At 41.5% G+C, this 21,289-nt stretch overlaps 1 protein-coding gene and 1 non-coding gene across 2 annotated transcripts in view; one reads left to right on the top strand and one right to left on the bottom strand.

Annotated features, from left to right (window-relative positions):
• Positions 1-21,289, top strand: part of SASH1 (SAM and SH3 domain containing 1) — a 166,133-nt gene that overhangs the window by 63,976 nt on the left and 80,868 nt on the right. Inside the window, exons 3-4 of the mRNA XM_023528327.1 lie at positions 9,444-9,494; positions 9,623-9,672. Coding sequence (XP_023384095.1) covers positions 9,444-9,494; positions 9,623-9,672 — 101 coding nt within the window. The remainder of the gene's footprint in view (positions 1-9,443; positions 9,495-9,622; positions 9,673-21,289) is intronic.
• Positions 826-944, bottom strand: LOC111737223. The gene has a single exon (XR_002779390.1). It is a non-coding gene; the product is annotated as a 5S ribosomal RNA (ribosomal RNA).

Genomic DNA, 21,289 nt, shown 5'->3' with positions numbered 1-21,289 from the left:
GTTGAAATGTAAATTGCCATAAGTATTTCAGTGGTTATAAAAATGGCTAACACAGTCTTTAGAAGTTAGTTTTGTGACTAAAATTCCTTGTCAGTCATGGCCAACAAGAGCGTTGAGCTCATCACTAAAAGTCTTGATCTAGAATGGCTGATAGTCATTTCAGGTCTATAACCTAATATTTTTCAAGATTATTTTCAAGTAAGCTCAAAATTCTTTCTTAAAAAAATTAAAAAATTTTTGTTTGGAAGTTTTATACCAATTCAATATGTAATGTTATCACTAATACTATGATTTTATTTTCATTATATATTATTTTAAACTGTAATAAATGTTTTTCCACCTCGAATTCCCCCCGTGTCCTCGGGGTACAGTGTGTGGGGTGCTGCCAGGGTCTGGGTGGCTTCATGGGAAGCTGCTCCAGGCAGCTGTCTGGCCTCTGCTCCCTGGAAGGCTTTCACATGTTTGCTTTTTCCTTTTATTCTCTGAGTAAACAGCCCAGTTCCTCCCATTGATCCTGTTTATATGATCCCATTTCCAGACACCAAACTAGTGAAGGTTCTTCTGATTTCCATTATCCTCCAGAAAATGCGGCATCCAGAGCTAAGTGCAGCCATCCAGATGTCATCTGCCTGGTGCTAGCACAGAAGGGCCTGTGACTTCGACATTAAGTGCAAATGAGTCCCGTGAGTGACTTTAGAAATCACTAGAATATAAGCCCCACGAAGGCAGTGAATGGTTTTCACTGTTTGACCTTGATGACTAAGAACAGAGCTTAGCATATGATATGTGCTTAATAAATATTTTATTTTTATTTTTTATTTTTTACACCTACAGCACCTGGTCTTCCTAGGCGGTCTCCCATCCAAGTACTAACCAGACCTGACCCTGCTTAGCTTCCGAGATCAGATGGGATCGGGCTTGTTCAGGGTAGCATGGCCATAGACTTAATAAATATTTTAAAATTAAGGAGTGAGTAGATGAAAGAGGAGGAGATGGGAGAAACAGAAAAAGAAGCAAGGGTGAGCGGGGCCATTTAGTTGCTTCCTGTCACTTTTTTCTCCTATTAATTAGTCCTAGTCAGCAAACGGATATACTCAGAAGATCACTTGGTGAGTGTGGACCACTGCACACTCTCACAGCAATGAGGTCGGATGGACTTGATGGATGCTGACACCATCTCCATCGGAGAGGTTGTTAATGTTGCAATTACTGGCATAGTATTCAACTGTGAAAAATTTTTTTCCCTTGGAACTTTTCTTCTTTAATGTAGTGAGAAATAAGTGTACTTTTCCATTCACTTTCACTCATTAGAAAAAAATTTGTATGCCAGACCATGAGCTTATGGAGCCAGAAAAATGACCAGGATTTCCTGTTTAATCTTTGAAGGATTTGGGTTAAACGAGACAGGAAAACGTGAAAAGGAGTAGTGTTGGAGTAATAACACACAAGCCACTGTAGATTTTACCGTAAAGGTGATTAAACACCACCAAGTTTTCTTTTAAATTCTTAAAAATCTAAGTTGTAGATCTTTCTTTTTGAACATATTTGCTGAATTACTTTTACTTAACAGTGTAACTGTGCAACCCAAAAGTAAATACGAAAGTACATGTCCTGATCAGTGAAACTGCAAACAAAAATTATAGAAGAGTCAGCATTACTGGCAAAACGATCCAATTGAAACAAATCAAACCAATAGATACCCATCAAGCATTGCTCTTGTACAGAGAGCCTGTGAAAGTCTTTAGAAAGTAATGTTCTTGAGAGGAGAAATGCCTCTTTAGAACTTCAAATGGTTCCTGGTACATACTGAGTGCTGAATAGTTTTTGTTGGATTGTGTGTGTGTGTCTGTGAGTACAGTGAACTCTTGTTAAGAGGGCATTTACAGTTTACTTGAAGGAATATGACAAATGAATAGAAGAGCCCTCCATAGGAGCACTTAACAGGTAAACAATGTAGCTAGTTACTGTTATTACAAACTCAAGCATATCGTTACAGCACAGGTGGATGGGAGAGGCTAAACAAGAGGTGGGTTTGGAGTTGGACCAAAAAGGATGAGTAGGGTTTGGATGGATGGGAGAAGAAGGACATTACAGGCAGCAGGAGCGAAAAGGCAAAACCAAGACAGCATGCACTAGGGGGCAGTGGGCCCATGATTCATTCTCTAAGAAGAGGTTTATGATCGAGCCAGTTGAAGGTAGGGCTTCTCCTTCAGAAACGTGGACTTTATCCTGTCCGTATGTATTTGCACAATTTTGGAAGCGTTCTAGAACAGAGAAATGACACAGAGCTGTGTGCTTCTCAGACTGAAATGAACATACAGATCACCTGGGGATCTTTGTAAAATGCAGATTTTCATTTAGCAGATCTAGGGTGGGGCGCAAGGCTGCCTTTCTAACGAACCCTAAGTGATTCTAATATGCATGATGCATGAACCATGCTTTAAATAGCAGAAAAGCAGAGTACTATTTCAAGAAGTTTTATTTGATAATAGTGATTGGATGGACAGGAAACTGCTTCATCACAGGATTTTATAGTCAAAAAGGAACCTAAAGATAATCCTATGGTCCATTTCTCTTTTGTTGCCTTTGGAAAAACCAAACCCAACAAAAGTGGGGTCTGACATCTCACTCTTACAGGAACTCAGTGCCCCTGCCTGGCAATCAGTACCTCCCACTCTGCTCTACAGTGGTGGCCGGGTACCTGTGCGGCGAAGGGCTGCTAAGAAGCTCATGTCTGTGGAAATGGAACAGGTTGGATGGACGCAGGAGACCTTGTGAAGGGAGAAGCTACAGCTGCTGGTAGCTGATTTGGTGGAGAGTGAGAAGATTCCCAAGAAAATGTTGAAATTTAAATCCTGTTACAATAAACACATGCCCTATTGATTGGCCAGAATGGAGAAATCGGACAAGAGGGGAGCATACTTTGCCAACTGGGAGATACCTCAACTTTAGAGTCTTTGTAAAGTGGTAAATGTCACATGAGTTTTTAAATCTACCACCGGCAGCAATTTTGCCCAGCAGTTTAGAGCTTGGTTCCCTCCGTTAATTGAACGCTTCAGTAATAGCATGTGGTGTTTTACGTGCAGGCTGAAGGTTGCTAAGCCTGCAGCCCTCGCATTTTCCACCTCCTCCTTCCTGTACTCAGGGACGCGGAGGAGAACTTGGCTGAGCCGAGCTGGTGGGCGCCTAATGTTCTTCTCTGCTTTTGGAACGGGAGAGAGGTTTATCTCTCTTGCTTTTCCAGCTGTCAGGTTCATTTGGCTTCGACTACTGGCAGCATTCACGGAGGGAGAGGTGTGGATTTCCACAAGAAGGTGGAAACAAAGTTGGAGTGGAGATGAGGGCACAATATTTATTTTCCAGGACCTTATTCTGCCCCGAGTGGATTTTTGACTCTGGAGTATTACACCATGGATTGTAACACTTTGGAATGGAAATGTAGTCATTTAGGGTCAGAGCCTTAATTTTATATTTGACCATGCCCTGTTAGTGTGACTGTAGGTATGCGTGTGTGCACATACACAAGAAGGTGGAAGCACACACGTGTTCATATGCTTTGGTTTTGGCAAACTACTGATTTAATCTTGAAACATTTGTTCTTTGCTTCTCTGTTAGACATAATAAACATTTAAGGAATTATTGTTTCCAGAGATTGTACAAGTCGACATGAAATGGATTTGTGCTTCTCTCTATACCAGTAATTTTTTTGTCATCCAATACCTTTTTAAAAAAACTTTATGATACTATAGACTCTTTAGTCAAAATAGGAATATGAGATGATTTCTAAAATCATCATGGACCTTCACTATTAATCATAAAATTTATACATAGTTTTCTGTGATACTAGTTGTTAAACACTTTAACATCTTGAAGTATTTTAGTACAAGGCAAGACCTAATTTGAGAAACTGTTTTTAATACTTCTTAAGTTTTTTAGAGTAATCATTGGGTACAACTAAAATTATTATGAAATTTAATTTTAGATGAAAGTAATACATGCTTGAAAAATATGTTAAAAATTTAGAAATCTAGTGACCTTTGCAGAAGTAAGCATAGGTGTATAAGAATGCTTTCAGATATTTTTCTCGTACATTTATAAACATATGCATGTAGATCATTTAAAACCATACGTAGGATTGGAAGATTATGTTTTTTAAGCTGATCTCTCATTGTTAGAAAAAAAATTGTGAAGGTAATGCGAGACTACGTGATTGTAAAAAAAGTATGCTGAGAATAGAAGCCTAGGTAACTGTTAGCATCTGGTGAGTATTTTCAGACCCTTTCCTCTGCGTGCACACATACACACGTGCACGCAAGCTGGCCTACGTTTATATTTTGGTTTGGTTTTCACTGATATACTTCATTAAGTTAGGAACATTCCTTAAGTGTTTGTAACTTACAAACTCACTAAGAGTTTGTAATGTTAATGATGTTTGTCATTCTTAACTAAGGTATGCAGATGTGGCTTAATGATGAAGAGTTTAATCTATAGATAAAACTTTATGCATCCAGGTTCATTTTTAAATTTATTTTACAAAATTTAAGTTGTAATACTCTAACTTACAATTATAAACTCAGCCACTAGTGTTTTGTGGCTCTTTGCATATTGAATGAACATGGGCCAAATTTTGAACATGGACCAAATTTTAGAGTTATTTCTCTCTAAATAGTGCTTATCACACTCCACAAAGGTGCTAAGTCAATGAGGGTATCATACTCAAAAAAGTATTAGGATGATATCTTTATACTTGAGAAATAGTGAAGTCATTGGTCATGTTCAATTTTGAATGCATTTTTCATGTTCTTTTGCAGCATTTAGATGGAATTTTTAAATTTGTTGAATATGATTTTTTTTCCTGCAATGACCAGAGAAAGTCCTCCAGTGCTAGGAAAGAGTCAAATTCTTGATGACTGAGCCATTTGCTGAAGATTGAACCACAGTTAGGACATAAGAAACTCCAATAGTGAAACCTTAATATAAAATTTTGATAATTCATGATATGGTATCTTGGATTTTCTTTAAAATGGGATGAAGCTGAAGCATGGGTGAAGTTATCCATAAAACAAAATTAACCACGAGTAGATAATTTTTGAAGCTGGATAATATGAATTTGGGACTTTATTATATGGTTCTCTTTACTTTTGTATATTTGAGATTTTCTATAATAATACATTTGAAATAAGAGAGAGATAATAATTTTAGCTTAAAACATTGTGCTAGGTTAAGGTTGAAACATATTGCCTAGATTAAGGTTGAAATATATTTCAAGAAATACATTGCCAAGATTAAGGTTGAAATATATTGCCTCAACCTTTAAGTGACAGGTTAAAGTTGAAATATATTGCCAAGATATGCTACTTGAGTAAACTGTAAAAATCACAAAAAAATCCTTATGGACATTGTCATGAATAAATGGTCTCATCTCATTCTTCGTTTTGAAAACTTAGGTGAGCTCCCCATCTCCTTGTCAGCCAGTATGGCAGACTGATTTCCAAAGTGAGACCTCAGTATATCTGACATCCCAGTGCTGTTCATACTGTGGGACTTTGACACTCTTCCCACTGAGAGATGGGACCTGTGTACCCTCTTGCATCTGGGAGGGCTTGTGACTTCAGCAGAAGTGACACCATATGAGGCTATGTTAAAAAGGGTAATACAGCTTTTGCCTGGCTCTCTTGTTATGCTCGCTCTTGAAACTCAACCTCCTCAGTGAGGAGATCCAAGCGGCAACATGGGCGTTCCAGCTGAGAGGACCAACTTCGGTCCCAGCTGTTGGCCAGCCTCAGCCTGCAGACATGTGAGTGAGCAAGCTTTCCAATTATTGTGGCCCCTACCGTAATCAAGTCACCCCCATTCTTCGAATCTTCCCAGCTGAGGCCCCAGACACTGTGGAGCAGAGACAAGCCTTTCTTGTTATCCCCTTTCTGAATTCTCATCCACACAATCTGTGAACAATCATAAAATGCTTGTCGGTTTTGTGACTATTTGGGATGATTTGTACACAGCAGTAGGAACGGTCAGAATATGTTCATAAGGGAGAGAAGACTCTTATTTCTCAGCGATCATCTCTTTTCATAACACGCTCAAAAGATACATATATACTCAGTGACTTGTGTTTTCATTAACATGATGACTTCTGAATCAGGAGTTGTATTGTGGACCATCAGTTATTGCATGAATAAAGTAGTTTGTAGCTGGACAGTCACGTGACTCCCATTACTTCTTATTCCGCCTCCCCTTCACCAGGACTTCCTTCTCCAGGCTAGAACTTCAGAACCATGGCTTCCTGCCCACTGGTTGAATTGGGAGCAGAAAAGGGTGTGGCCTACTAGTCCGGACAGGGAAGGAGATGTTAAGGAGTCTTTCTCTATTCTGACCTGAATTTCTGCTTCTTTATTATGTAATCAACACCCTTTATTGCTTCACGTAGTTGGTGTTCCTTCTGACTCCATCGTGGTTTTCCACTCCACATTGTGCCATAAAAAAAAAAAAAGTCGAATTTGCTTTTTCGTGATAAACAGAATAAAAAGTTGTTCAGCACTTCCTCCACATATATGCATGACAATTCTACCAAGATTCGTTTCATACTCTGCACACAGGTGTTTCGTCCAAGTGTATGTCAGACACCTGCTAGCGCTATTTGTAATGTTCCATTTCGCAAGCTCGGTGGTATGTCCTGAAAAATACAGGGTTTTGCTGTATTTTTTTTTATTGTACATTTGATATGTCTTAAATATTTCATAATATTCATACATACGTGATAGTAATTAGTCCTTACTCTGCACGTTTGTCATTGATATCATGTGACATTCCTCAGTGTCATAATAATGGAATTTTGCCCCAAAGGTCCATTCTGTTTTCCCTCCAGGCATCACATAGATCCTTTACTTAGTGGATAATTTTAGAAGCTTCTTCTCATTTGTGTAATGTTTTTACTTCAGGATATGTTTTCCCTTAACAATGAAGGTAGTCTTTCCTTAAGAGATGAAGTTGATATTTGGTAAAACATTACTTGATGACATATTCTGAGGGGAAAAAAACCACACTGGAAACATGACTATAAAAAATCCCCTGTTTAACATGTCTTGTTCCTGATAAAAACAGATGTTCTACATGGAAACATCAACCGGGTCCGTTATTTTAAAGGGATGAGTTTTAATACAGTATGCCTCAAAACCCCCCACCTAGTTCCTAAAATGTAGCTAAACCAAAGTCAAATGTATATTAAACTAACATGTGAAAATGAATTGTTTAGAGTGTTTCTTCCTGATCATCAAACATTTAATACAGTCGGTAACAAGCACATGCTTTGTGTGCAGGAACTGGTGCATTTTGCCTGTTATACCATAAATGTCATGTATATGGTATTGAGTGACAAATGATGCACTCAATGAAAAAATTTTATTGGAAAAAATGCAGTTAAAAATATACAATACTAGCAGAAAATTTCCTGTCATGAACTATTACTTAGTGAGGTAGACACTTAGAGTTTGAAGAAAAGTTAAGAATTGAGGAGAGGGAGAGAGATGAATCGGGCTTTTTTTGGGGGGGGAGGGATGGTTATGGAAATTGGATGGACTGGAGTTGGGTGTTGAAGGGTCAATTTCAGAGAAAATGTCAGAGGAACTAATAGAATACTGTTATCATTCTGAGACTCCCATGTTGACTCCTGAACAGGAAGACTTAATATGAAAAAAGGGCAGACTATACCTTTGCTTACCTTCTGCTGTTTAAGTTGGTAAATTTCTCTGTGCAGTGCTAAGTGGTCAGCTACTGGGGCATCACAATTGGTCTACGTACCAGGGACCTCCTTTTGTTGAGTGCACCTGAGTCCAACGTCATACCAATTGGAATCGGAATGTAACTTGAACATTTGGTTATATTGTTTTGTAAACATGGTGTATCAAGTTTGGGACAGAAATATAAGTTGGTCCTGTAATGAACTGAACTAAGGTGTCAGTAAAAACCAGGCTGTTTAACCAGACAGAAGTTCCATGGGGCTTCAGGCCGCTGTATTTTTTCATAACAAATAAGGCCCTGGGGACTAGGGGTGAGAAGTTGCTAGTCCATTACAATACTTTTTCAGTCTTTTTTGTCCAAAAGCATCCAGTTCTCAGGTTGACTCACCCCAGCACGTTCGTTTTATAGTCTATGCTGGATTCCTGTTATCTATTTACATTTATGAATTTACTGTGACAGTTGTTTTACTATTTCATTGCTAAGTTTTTAAAATATTGGTCTAGTTTTATGATCACGAATGATGAAATAGGCAACTTTAATAAGCTGAACAATTAGACGTCTAGCAAGTTAGAATTAGTAATTTGGTCTGCTCCCATTTCCTCAAGGTTATCTGAGACTCACAAAACGATCTTCAAATAGTACATGTGCAGTCCCGAGGGGTGTAACAGCACTACAGGATAATTGGAAAACTCATAATCAATCAGATATTGCAGACTTGTATGATGTTAGTGATATTACTCCATCCTCTAAGACCGCCCATTGTCCTGCCTATGACTTGGCGATCAGGTGGGGGGCACCCCTGGACTGTGGACCATGCTCCACATTAGCACCCATTAGAGTTAGAATTTTTCTGTTTATAAAAAATATAAGTGTGGTACTTGCTGCTCTATCTACTAGTATAACCCTTATTTTCCCACAGTACATTTTAAAACTTCTGATAGTGCAAGTTCCTATTTTGCTGTCAAAGCTTATTTCAATATATTTCCCTTTTTTTCTTTCAAACGGTTAGTTTTTTAAACTGTAAAACGAGTTTTATACTACATGGCTTCATCTCTAAAGTTGTTTGATTCCCTTGCATCTTCTTTGTGACTTAATGACTTTTCAGTGTATTCTTGTCTTACATTTATTTCATCTTTTAACTGGGTGCTAAGATTTTTTATTTTTAATTTCCATCTAGGCTAATTCATTTGTATTGTAAGGGCATGGTGATTCTTAGGGGTGCAAGATAATATCAAGTTAACTTTCCACTTTCCTATAGGCACTTACAACTAGCCCTACATTACTAAATACCCTGACTATATTTAGAACTTTAAAATCAGATTGGACCTGAACACAAATGAGTCATTGTAAATTCTGTGTCCTAGTGACCATCTAATTGCATCTAGAGATTTATTTCACCATTAACAGTCAATATCCTTCAATTAGATTGTGCTTTTTCCTTCTGCAGTAAAATTGTCAGTAGTCTCAAGTGGTGAAGTTTGGAAGATGGTTCAGTTTTAAGAGGCTAGAATAATTTTAGGACGCTAGACCTCTCCTTTTAAAAATACTTCAGTTTTTCCAGAAAATCTATTTATCTCCACCATCTCCTCCCACTGTACCCTAGCATTTCCCAGATTCCCCCATCTCTTCTTACATATCTATTTGTCTTTCTGGTGTATGCCACGTTTGGAAGTCTCATTAAACCAGCATCTGTTCTGTTTTAGGAGAAACCCGATGCCAGCCCCACGTCACTTCAGCTGCGGTCCCAGATCGAAGTAAGCACAATGACTTTAATCATCTATTTTTGCTTCTGCCTTTTTTCCTTTTTTTAAGTGATATTCTGTACAAATCAGATGAAGCCTGCTGCTCTGCCTATAATGACGCTATGAATTTTCTCTCCTAGGAGTCGCTGGGTTTCTGTAGTGCCGTCTCAACACCAGAAGTGGAAAGAAAGTAAGTTTCCCTCCCTTTGTCCAGGATCTGAATTTTTAAGACGGTATCTTTAGGTCCCTCCTGATGGAAGTCAGATAGGCGATCGTGTTGTGTATTTACTATGGGACTCGATGTCATTTACCGTACGTGTTGTTTATGTACATATTTGTAGATGGATAAGAGGGTTTTTTTTTTCCAACCGTAATTCAATGGGTGATGCTTCATGATTCTACGAAATGTTATCGATGCCTTACTGCTTATTGTGAGTGAACCCTAAATAAATACCTGGAAGTGAGCATGGAGAAAAGGAAAGGGTAGTTAAGTCAACCAAAGTCGGTTTTCTTCTACCTTAGTTTTTAATACAAGATGAAAGTCATAAAGAAGGAGGGAACAAAAATAAAATATATTCCAGAATAAAACAGTGATTAAGAAACCCATCCTTTACATTTTGCTTTGGTGGGTGACCTTAAAACAGGAATAAATGCTTGTGACAGAAGGCAGCAAATGCTCACTAACCTTTCTTGCTACAAGTAAGAGTTTTGCTTCCTTGTCCTAACTTGGATCTTTTAATTTTTACTCTCATGGGAGATAATTCTATGTTATATCTTGTATTTCCAGTATTTCTTGTAGACAACTTTTAAAACAAAACAAAGACAAAAATGTTTTTTTTTCCTATAACCTTTCTTTTTTTCTACTTTATTCCATTATAATTATGCCAGAATGTTCTATTTATGATCTTCTGAGGTAAAGAAATTTTAAGAAAGTCCACCTATTTAAACAGACACTTCCTTTGGCACAGAGCCATTTGTACTGTTTCATGCCAAGAGAGGCATAGAAGTGGTTTAGGAATAAAGTATTTCTGGAATGAAAAGCACACATTGGGAGAGCGTGCGTATGCTTCACAGCACAGCTCTGCCTAATCCATCCACGTGTGTGTGTTGCTGGCACAGAAGCGTCTTCAGGGAGGGCAGGCGGCTTTGCCAAAGCTTCAGTTCTCCATTTAAGAGGTGAAGCAGATTTGGTTCAGGACTGAGGAATGTTGGGGGTGATGAGCAAAAGAAAACCAAGGCTGCTGTCCATTCAACGTTAGAGGATAAATGTGCAATTAACGTGAATTTTCTTTGTTTTAGTTACATCTGCCCTCCCGGCAACTTAGTAATGTGGAGGCTGAAATAGCCGGGAGATTTGACTTGACATTGATTTTGAAACTGGAGGTACCACGGTGATGTTGAACTGAGCGTGGGCAGAAGTATTGAATGAATGGGCTTTAGGTTCACCTGACCAAGTTTGCTACCTGTATGGAATGATTCAAGCTGAGAACTCAGGTGTCCTCTCTGAATCCTTCAGGAAACAACAAACGTTTGCTTTCCTAAGAGGAAGTGACTCACTAAATTTGTACTAATCTTAGGCTGGGCATTTCTTCCCTTTGGTTGTGGGTAGTCATTCTTTCCATGTTTATATCCTTCACTTAGTAAAATATGGCATGAATCTTGTGACCAAGAGAGAGACTGAGAGCCTCCTCTGAGGTTAAAAAAAAAAAAAAAAATTCGAAACACACATACACAGAAGCTGTTAAGAACCCCAACCTCTTCATTTGTAATACTGCCATTTTGTTTCTTTTCTCTTATGGGGTTTTCTTAAACTTAGGTGTTCCTAAGTAATTCATAAGTTCCAATACATTTTCTTCTTCATTTTCCCATCAGCAGTTTTTGAAAATTAGCTGAATCAGCTTTTACTGTGGCTTACAAAATGGTGATACTTGTTTTTAAATTGATCATTATGTTGGCTTAAATCTTCCAGAAAGGTTTTTCTAAAAAAATTGAGACATCACTCTGGACATACTAGGTCACATTGTAATCTGAGTAGGTTTGAGACCATATTTATATTGAATTCTTTGTATTTATGTAGTTGAAAATGCAAATACTTTGAAATGCAAAGTTCTGCTATTCTTCAGATCAAATGCTTACTAGTAACTTTGCAAGCCCTGGAGGATAACCCAGCAAACCAGTTGGTTGTGTCTGGTTAGTTAGCGTCTGCCAAGCAAAATATCTTTCTGAGTCAGCAGTGTTGTTTTATGAGCAGACGTTCTCTTCTGCTTTTTTATTCAAAAGGCAAGAAAATTCAGTAAACAAAAGTGAACAATTCAAATTCCTACAGCCAACTGCCCTTTGAAGCAGAGGTGTCGATGGCAGTGGGCAGTGCTACAGTGGCGGTCCAGTGGCTCCTGCCGTCCACACCCACGGTCCCCCTCGCTCCACCCCAGTTGTCTCAGGGGCCTGGGCACAGCTTCCTCCTTCTCTTCTCCCCCAGTTAAAACCTGTTCAAAGGAAGGTATCAGGCGATTTGATGAAGATGTCTGATTTCTAAAAAATACATCACTTTTCCCAGTGGTATTTAGCATTTAACCAGTTTAAAGTCTTAAATTACAGGAATATAGCTCTGACCAAAAGTGAAGGAGGAAGTGGGTCTTTCGTAGAGGGCACAAGCAGTGAGAAGTCTTAATATTCCTGATGTTACTGCTCCTGGATACCCTGCCAAATGGGGCTGCTGGGGCTCTATTTGGCCTGTAGCATTGCCTGACCTGCATGACAGATAGATAGATGATAGATTGATAGATAGATAGATAGATAGATAGATAGATAGATAGATAGATAGAGAACAGCCCTGACCCTCACCAGTTTAACAAAAGCCCCATTCATCTTTGTTTTCTTACAATCTGTCTGGTCTCTCCATTTGCTTTCACTGATAACATAATAAAGAAGACCAAGGAAACTTTCCTCCGAACCCCTTCTATTTATATCTATTTACGTTGGCTTTTGATGAGACTGTCTGCTTTATGACACCAATCTTGGATTTGTCTCAACTGGCTGAAAGGTGAACTTTAGTTAAATTTCTTGTTACTCACAGTCTCAAGAATATCTAGAAAGCAGGGCTTGTTTTACTCGGAAATATCTTTATATCTGTATCTATTAGGAACGAGGTTAGCTATGAATAACGGAATACGTGACAAATAGTGGCATGAACACATCCGAGGGTCAGTAAATACACTCGTGTTACATGGTTGGCACTGAGGCTTAAGAAAGCCTTCTGGAACCCGGACCGTCTTCCGTTTCGTTTTGTTTTTGTTTTGTCCTCTTGGTTTTGAGGTGGCCACTGCATCTTCTAGGTGAGAAGGAGAAATAGGATGAAGGGAAGGTAAAAGGACAAAAGACGCCAGGCACATTCTTTAAAAAGCTTTCCTAGAAACCAGCTCAACACATTCCACTGTGTTCCACTCATTTCTTCATGCAGCACCTGTCACTGTGCGTGGCTTTGCATGCTGGGCACCGTTTTGGGTGCTAGGATGTTGTGATAAACGAGCCACACGTAGGGAGATGGAATAGAAAACGCTTATACCATTTAAATGGTACTATGGAGAAAAATAAAGGAAAGAAAGGGGACCCAGAGTTAGGTACTTGGTGACCATACCTGCAAGGAAGTGTGGAGAAGTGAGTATTTTTAACTGAGCACAATCGCTGCCCTGAGCACAGTGGGCTTCTTCAGGAAGGAGGGAGAATAGACATTGAGTAGGAAACTAACAGTATTTTCCACAATAATTTAATCTTTTATTTGTGTGTGTATACATGTAAAAACAGGGTAGTCTAAAAATTAGCTGGAAGTCTAACAAATAAGCTCTACATCAGGATTATTTAGGTTCATTACATTGGAGGAAGCCGACTGTAGGGGAGCCCATCCGATTATTCCTAAGTGTGTATCTAGACGGAAGTAGCCTTTATGAGTTTGGTTCATATGGATTGAAAACTGGAAAAGAAAAGGCAGGAAATAGTAGTTAATGTTTATTGAGTAGTTATTGTGGGCCAGGAACTGATCTAAGCATTTACCATTGATTCTTTTAGTATACCAACCCTGCGAGGTTCGGTATGATATCATTCCCATTTACAAAAGCAGAAACTGAAGCACAGAGAGGTTAATTAGTAGCCCAAGACTGCACAGCTAATTAGCGACAGGGCCCAGATTTGATTGCAGTTGAGAACCCATGCTCCCAACCACAAAAGTATAAATCCAGAGTATTTATAATTGTATTGCTTATGTAAATGGAAAAGTTAGAGGCAAATCGAGTTCGTTCGTATTACATAAATAGAAGCAGTTAAAACCTACACTCCAGACGTTCTCTTGGAAGTCAGAACAAATTTTACTCTCATTCAGGTCTAAGCTGGGTCTCAGTTATTTATTTACGGAGGCAGGAAGATCCACAATAAATCTCCAAAGTTCACCGTAGCCAGTATTTATAAGCTCGTTTCTACTCAGTCTTTCACCAGAGTCGAACGGTCACTGATTTAAGTTTCACTTTTTTCATTACCTATGACTACACTTGAACTATTTTACGGTGAAAGAGTCCAAAAATATATAGCACGTTGGAAGAGGAAGATAAATAAAAAGAGGGAGAGCTGATAGAGCAGTGTTCTGGAGTTGAATAAAACGGACGGAATATAGTTGATGAATGTTCTATGCGAGCGTTCACTCCATTGGGACATTGCTTCGCTCTCTGATTTGTTTCCTCTGGCAAGCCGATTACTCTTTTGATGGTGTCGACTTTCCTTTTCTCCCCCTCGAAAGTCTCAGTTTTCACCTCCTCTTTTCTCTCAGGCTTTAGGGAAGAGGCCCCTGCACGTGTTCGCGTGTTGCAGTTCCTCTCTCTCATCTGCGGCTCTCCGGATGGCTTGCATCCCTCCCCGGCTTCTCCTTCCTCTTCGTCCTCCCGCCTCACGGTCTGCTGTCTGCCTCGCTGTCCCTGCCTCGTCCTCTGACCTGCTTTCCAGGCAGGGCAAGGCTACTGCAGTTTCTCACATGGACCGTGGTATCCCACGGCACGCTGTGCCTCGGAATCGCTGCTCCTTCCAGTGGGGTGTCTGTTTCCTGCTTTCTCACCGCCCTCCCCACCCTCCTTATCTGGGCAATTTCCACCCAGCCTCAAAAATTCAGCTCTGCTCTTGGCTCCTTCCGGAGTCTTCCTTATTCCCTAATCTGAAGAGTTGAGGTGAAGGTGCTACTGGGTGCTCCCATCACTGTTGCAGTAGACTGTAGTTACAGGTGCGTGTGTGTGCGTGTGTATGTGCGTGTGTGTGTGTGTGTAGACTGTAGTTACAGGTGCGTGTGTGTGTGTGTGTGTGTGTGTGTAGACTGTAGTTACAGGGGCGTGTGTGTGTGTGTGTGTGTGTAGACTGTAGTCACAGGTGCGCGTGTGTGCATGTAGACTATAGTTACAGGTGTGTGTGTGTGTGGACTGTAGTTATAGGTGCGTGTGTGTGTGTGCGTGTGTGCGTGTGTGTGTGTGCGTGTGTGCGTGTGTGTAGTCACCTACCACCCTGAACTCTGGATCTTCTACATAAAAGACTTTCAGTGATGGATAAATGAGTGCGTGGGTGAGTATGCACAGGCGTATGTCATTCTTCTCCACCCCATAAAAATCTTGCCATTCTCCCAAATCATAATTCTATTTCTCTCCTCCCCCAGTTACTGAACTTTTCCCCTAAGCCCGACTCCTCTCTTTATTCCTTGCAGAAATGCTTTTTTCCCCAAGGTCAGTGATGCAGCAGTAACCATCCCGGAGACCCCTCCCCGCTTGCAGATCCTTGTTGTATTTGGCACTACTTACTTTCTCTTCAGTCACACTTCTCTCTTTGCCTTTGGTGTCTGTGACATTGAGGCTTCCAGTTTCTCCTCTTTACACTATGCCCACTCCTCCAAGTTCCCTTTTTTCTGTCTACGCCTTACTGTGGGTATTCCCTTGGGGCTTTTTATCCAGCCTGCCAGCTCTCCCAAGACACTTACACATGCCCTTGGCTTTCAACTGTTGTGTCTAGGCACCCACCTCAAATCTGTTTCTCTCCCGCCCTCCATTTCCCAGCCTGGTGACCTGCCCGTTGCGGCCTCTTGTGGGATACCTGTTTGTCACTACTGCTGTCAGCCAGCAAAACTCATCACCCCTTTATCCTTCATTCCTTTTGTCTCTGACAAACTAACTGTTCTTTGCCCATATACCCCTCCTATCTGTCCTAGAGACCACTTCTCTGAGTTTCCCCCAGAGGTTACATCATTATCTTGCTTTTTTGCGTGTGTTACTCCAAAATCTCATTGACCGCATCTTGTTGTTTTTACTTTTATAAATTCTCATTTGTTCCATCTTTTTCATCTTCACTACTCCAAGTGATACCTTCAATGCTGTTTTCACGAACTAGAAAAGAGCATTCAGGAAATTACTCCCAGATTTTCTCTCCGAAGTACAATTAGGCCACACCACACGGAGGGGATGCCGAGATCCTCTCTGTGGCACCTGTTTTCACCTTGGCAATGCGAATACTCCCCACCCCCCACACCCCTACAGCCCCCGCCCATCTTCACCGTCCTGTCTCCAAGTCTCCCATATGAACTACTTTTAGTGCCACTGAGTTCTCTTTTTCCAAATGCCTCCTGGGTTGTATAGAGGTCACACCTCAAAGGTATTTCCTCTTTCAAGTCCTATTTTAAGGACCGCTTCTCCTGGAATGCTTTCTCCTTGAATCCTTTTCCCGGCTGTATCCTTTTCATCTTTTGGAATCCAGTAGCATTTTGCATGGATCGATGTATCTTAATATCCTGTAGCAGGTACCATCATTGTCATCATCGTTGTCAACAGCATAATATTACTTATTAGGTTATTTTTGTATGTCGCACATTGTGCTAATCACTTGTACTGTATTTTTTCATTTATTTTTTATGTACTGTTTTTGAGAGTACAGGTGACATTTGAACAACATGGGTTTGAACCACATGGGTCCATTTATAGTCAGATTTTTTTCTTCAAGAAATACACAGTCATGTCTCCACATTTCACACCCACAGATTCAACCAATTGCAGATCAAATACAGGATTTCGATCTGTGGTTGGGAATCCGCGGATGTGGAGGGCCAGCTGTATACATGTTCTACTCCATTGTATATAAGGGACCTGAGCATCCTTGGATTTTGGTATCTGCGGGGGCTCGGGGGTCTTAGGGCGGGTCCTGGACCAGTCCCCTTGTGGAGACTGAGGGACAACTATAGTTAGATTTTGGGGGAGTCAAAAGTTGTATGTAGATTTTTGACTCTATGGGGCTCGGCACCCCTAACCCTGTCATTGTCCAAGGGTCAGCTCTAATTAGCTTGCCTAAAATCCCAGAGCTAAAGAAGAAATCTAATCTAGTCTGAGTGCAATGATAGCCTTGGGGTTAAGATGCCCTCCCTGTCTTCAGAGAGATTCTGTGTTCAAATCCAGGCTCTCTCTTATCAGCTCTGCAACTCTTGGCAAGTTACTTAATTTTTGTGTCTATAGTTTCTACAACTGTGAAATGAGGGTGATCAACAGAGTGTCTACCTCACTTAGTAAGCTATCTAGCACCTAATAAGTGCCCCATAATCTTGTGTGATATCATTAGGTATGTTGTTTGGCCCAAGTTCATGTCCTTGCCCTTGGCTCTAGCCACCTTTGTGTTTCTAATCCCACCCAGCCCAGCCTTATCAAGAGCTCTTTAAGGCTGAGATCTGGCTCAGTTCCTCTCTTTGGATTTTCTTCAGTGTTTAGAACAGTAGTTTGCATAGAGCAAGTGCCCATTAAGTATTTGCATTGAATTCATTGAATGTCCCCAGTTCTTTGGAATAAGGTTAAAACTAGATCATCCCAGGACTAGAATTACAGAAGAGCTACCCGTTACCCGTTACAGAAGAGCATGTGCCAGTGATAGCAGTGCTGTCTGCTTGTGAAAGTTAACATTAAAAGGACACCTGTTAAAAAGATTTTTAAAACTATGTAGTGAAAAGTAGCTTCCACAGTCCCCCAAATCTGATTCCGTTTTCTGTAGTCTTCCTTAAGACTCCTCAGAGTTTTCCCTCTGCCATTAAATAGAAATAACAGACCACATAATAACTCCAGATAAAGGTACAATATTGAAAAACATACACATAGTTATATTAAAAATCCTTAAAACTTTTTTGACCTTTAATTTTGTAGGGAAAGTACATTTATTTTACTTTATTTTTTGGTAACAGATTTATTGAGATAATTCATGTACAGTATAACTAACCTATTTAAAGTATCCAATTCAGTGGTTTTTTTAGAATATTCACAGAGTTTTGTGATTATCATCACAATCAAATTTAGAGTGTTTCTGTCAATTCAAGAACTCTAATTATCGGCTATCACCCTCAAAATTCTCCCATTTCTATGAACAACTGCTGGTCAGCTTTCTATCTCTATAGGTTTGCTTCTTCTGGACATCTCACAGAAATGGAGTCATGTGTGTGAAATGAATAGCTCATTTTACTTAGCATGTTTTCAGGGTTTGGACGTGTTCATTCCTTTTCGTCGTATGTATTTGCCACATGTTTATCCATTGATTGATGTAGATTTAGGGTTGTTTTAACCTTTTGGCTGTTAGGAATAATTCGACCATGGACATTTGTATACGAGTTTTTGTATGGTCACCTGTTTTTATTTTCTATCCACTTTATTGAGATATAGTGTACATACCATACAAGTCTCCCGTTTAAACTGTGCAACTCAGAGGTGTTTAGTATATTCACAGATGTGTCACCATCACCACAATCATTTTATAACTTTTTTTTTTTTTTTTTTTTTGGTTCGGGTATCAATTTAGAACATTTTCATCACCTCAAAAAGAAAAAAGAAGCCCTGTTACTCTTTAGCCATCATTTTATCTCTGGATGACACCCTAACCCCAGGCAACCACTAACCTACTTTCTCTCTGTCTAGATTTGCCTATTTTGGACACTTCATATAAATAGAGGGAGAGTACATTTTTGAAAGAAATCTGTTACAGTTCCATTAAGAATGGAACTTTGAATCTAATTTTTGGTTACTCTGTATCCAGCCTCCTTGAGATGTGTAAGAAATTCTCCTTTTAGTAAGTGGGATCTCCTGGCTCTTCCTCAACGAGCTTGTTTTTGGAGACTGGACTTGAGAGGGGCTCAGGCATCATTCCTTTGAGGAAGTCCCAGAGGACAGTCTGCCATCTTTGTGGCCATGTAGGCTCCTCCTGTGTGACAAGCTGGGGCTCTCCGTGCTCGTCCTTTCTTGGAAGTGAGCACCAGAGACCCACAGGCGGTGTGATCACGAGCCCTCCTTAGGAACAGACCGGATTCGGTGAGAACCGCTGATGAGGTCTGTGCGTTTGCTAGGAAATCCAGGTCAAGCCATGTCCCTGGAGCTGAGACTAATGCATCCTGTTTCCACATCCTGTTTGTGGCCAGGCCGCGGGTGGAGAGGGGAACAGCAGGTTTTTCCCATGGGGAATGTGCATGTGTGCACTGGCGTGAGGAAGCCACGTGGAGGCATGTCCTTTAGGATAGTTCACAAGTCGGTTCGGCCTAGTTCAGTGGATGTGTCCTCGCTGAGTGTCTCCTGTCCTCCCAAGAAAGGGAGGTGGGTGTTTGTGCCTGTTAGAGCAGCACCACCAGGAGAAGCAGAGGCTCCTGGGACCCCCGTCATCTGGCCCTTCAGGCTCACCAGGGAGGGAAATAAAAGCAGAACAGCAAACTTTGTTTTCAAAAAGTAAATGGGCCGCACCAAGAGCCAGGCGTTACTGTGTGCATTATGCATTATTTTGCTTTAATCAACTTACCGATAGCCATCTGCCAAGGCTGTGGGTACGAGGGCAAGGTCCCTGTCCTGGGGAGGCTGGAGCTTTCCGCACGCCCCCATCTGTAATTGATCACCTGTGACGCGTCACTCCTTCAGGCTCCAGCTCAGTTACACAGCGATGAGTTTGAGCCAGGTGGTCTCCCAGGTGCCTTCCATCCCGAGCCACCTTTCATTTTCTGACCCCATCCAGCAGATGCCCTGCACCAGCCAGTTCTGCGTGGACCATCTGCGCTGGGCTGTTGCTGGTGTCGCCTTTGGTGTTGGACAGAACCCTTTAAGCTCTGCTAGTTGTGGGACTTAAATTCTCTAATCAGTAAAACGGGCACAAGAAAAGCTCTTTCTGAGGGCCATTGTGCAAAATGCCTAGCGTGGTGCTCACATTTCGCTTCTGTTCCCATTGCTCCGTAACGTAGGGCGCTGCCCGTGGCTACGGCCATGCGACCGCAGATTTCATTCTCGTTAGATGGTGCCATACACAGAGCTCGCTGATGGCCACGGCCTCTTATAATACGCCCTTCCCACCTGAGCTTTTCTTTCCTTTCCGTGCTCCAAAGAGGGGAGGCCAGGACACAGCCCCCATGTCCACAGAGACCGCGTGGTCGCAGCGTGCCGACGTATGTGTTTGTGCGGGCAGATCTGCGTCCGCACACGTGTGTGTGCTCTGTCATGCAGCATATTTGAGGGGCTCAGCATTCTCGAGTGCCGGGGCTCGGGGCAGGCGCAGCTGTGCCAGAATTCAACACCTCAGCTGTTCCCCACCGAAAACCCTGTTGCCCTTGACTCCTTCTGGTAAGTGAGCTTCCAGCTGACCCAGCCCCGGCCGAGTCCACACGCCTGAGCCGCGTCCTTCCTGAGCGACTGCTAGAGGCAGACACAACTGCCAGGAGGTATTCAGTATCGAACGCGGCTGCTGGTTATTCTCTCTCCTGCAGGGGAGGAATCAGAACATTGGGCCAGGGAGGAGGATGGAGGTGAGGGGGAGGCTGTCACTAAATAAATAACATTCCTGTCCTGGCAGGAATAAGGGAAGATCCAGATCTACCATAACTACAATTTCCATGTATAATCTGCCTAAGAAAACTATAAGGTAAATAGTAGCATATAGTTAAGAAAAGCGAAGTTTAGGAACACTAAATGACTTAGCAAGACCACTATCGCAACCTTGGGCGAGGCAGAGGTAGAATTCCAACCTAGACCTGTTATTCCGCCAGGGCCAGGCCTTCTGTCATAGACTCTACCACAAGGGCCACATGAGGACTGAGTGCTTACGAGAGACTGGTGATGAGCTAGGCAGCTAATGAAGTTTAATTGAATAAATCCTTTTTAAATTCCTGCTGTACGAATGAATATGCTAGACCCTGGAAAGATGACTAGGGTAGGAAAGGTAGCTAGCTGTCCTCTTACAGCCTGAAGAAGACATGCCACAGTGATGTAATGCTATGTGAGTACAATGCAGTCTAACCCCTGGAGGAGTGTGGTTAACCCCTGGAGGACAGGCACGGGACTGGAGGCCACATACATTCGGTATCAGTGAGGGTTCTGCAGGAGAAGCAGACATTAAAATGATGTTACCATAGCATTTTCGACCTTATGCTTTTGTGGGAGCTGGTTCCACAGCCCAGGTGAGGCTGTTCTTTCTATGTCTGACGGTGTGGCCTGAAGTCAACAAAAAAGATACGCAGAAGTCTGGGGAGGAGGACAAACTACCACCTTCAAGGATGGGTTGAAACCCATGTGATCTCTCACCACCTGCAGGCAAGCTTCCACCTTAAACGGGGGAAGGAACCTACAGAAGGAGCCGGGGTCCTTCCTTCCCCAGGAGCAGAACAGACCACAGGTCCAGGACTCTAAAGAGCCCAAGGAGGGGGCTCAGGAGGCGTGCGAGTACTGCGGGCCCAGCTGCTGCCCCATGCCACCCCGTGACCCAGGGGACATTCGATGACGTGTATCAGCCACGTCCTA

The sequence above is a fragment of the Pteropus vampyrus genome, unplaced genomic scaffold (assembly GCF_000151845.1).
Source record: "Pteropus vampyrus isolate Shadow unplaced genomic scaffold, Pvam_2.0 Scaffold24, whole genome shotgun sequence".
Classification (NCBI taxonomy): Eukaryota; Metazoa; Chordata; class Mammalia; order Chiroptera; family Pteropodidae; genus Pteropus; species Pteropus vampyrus.
This window is presented reverse-complemented; position numbering and strand designations above follow the sequence as displayed.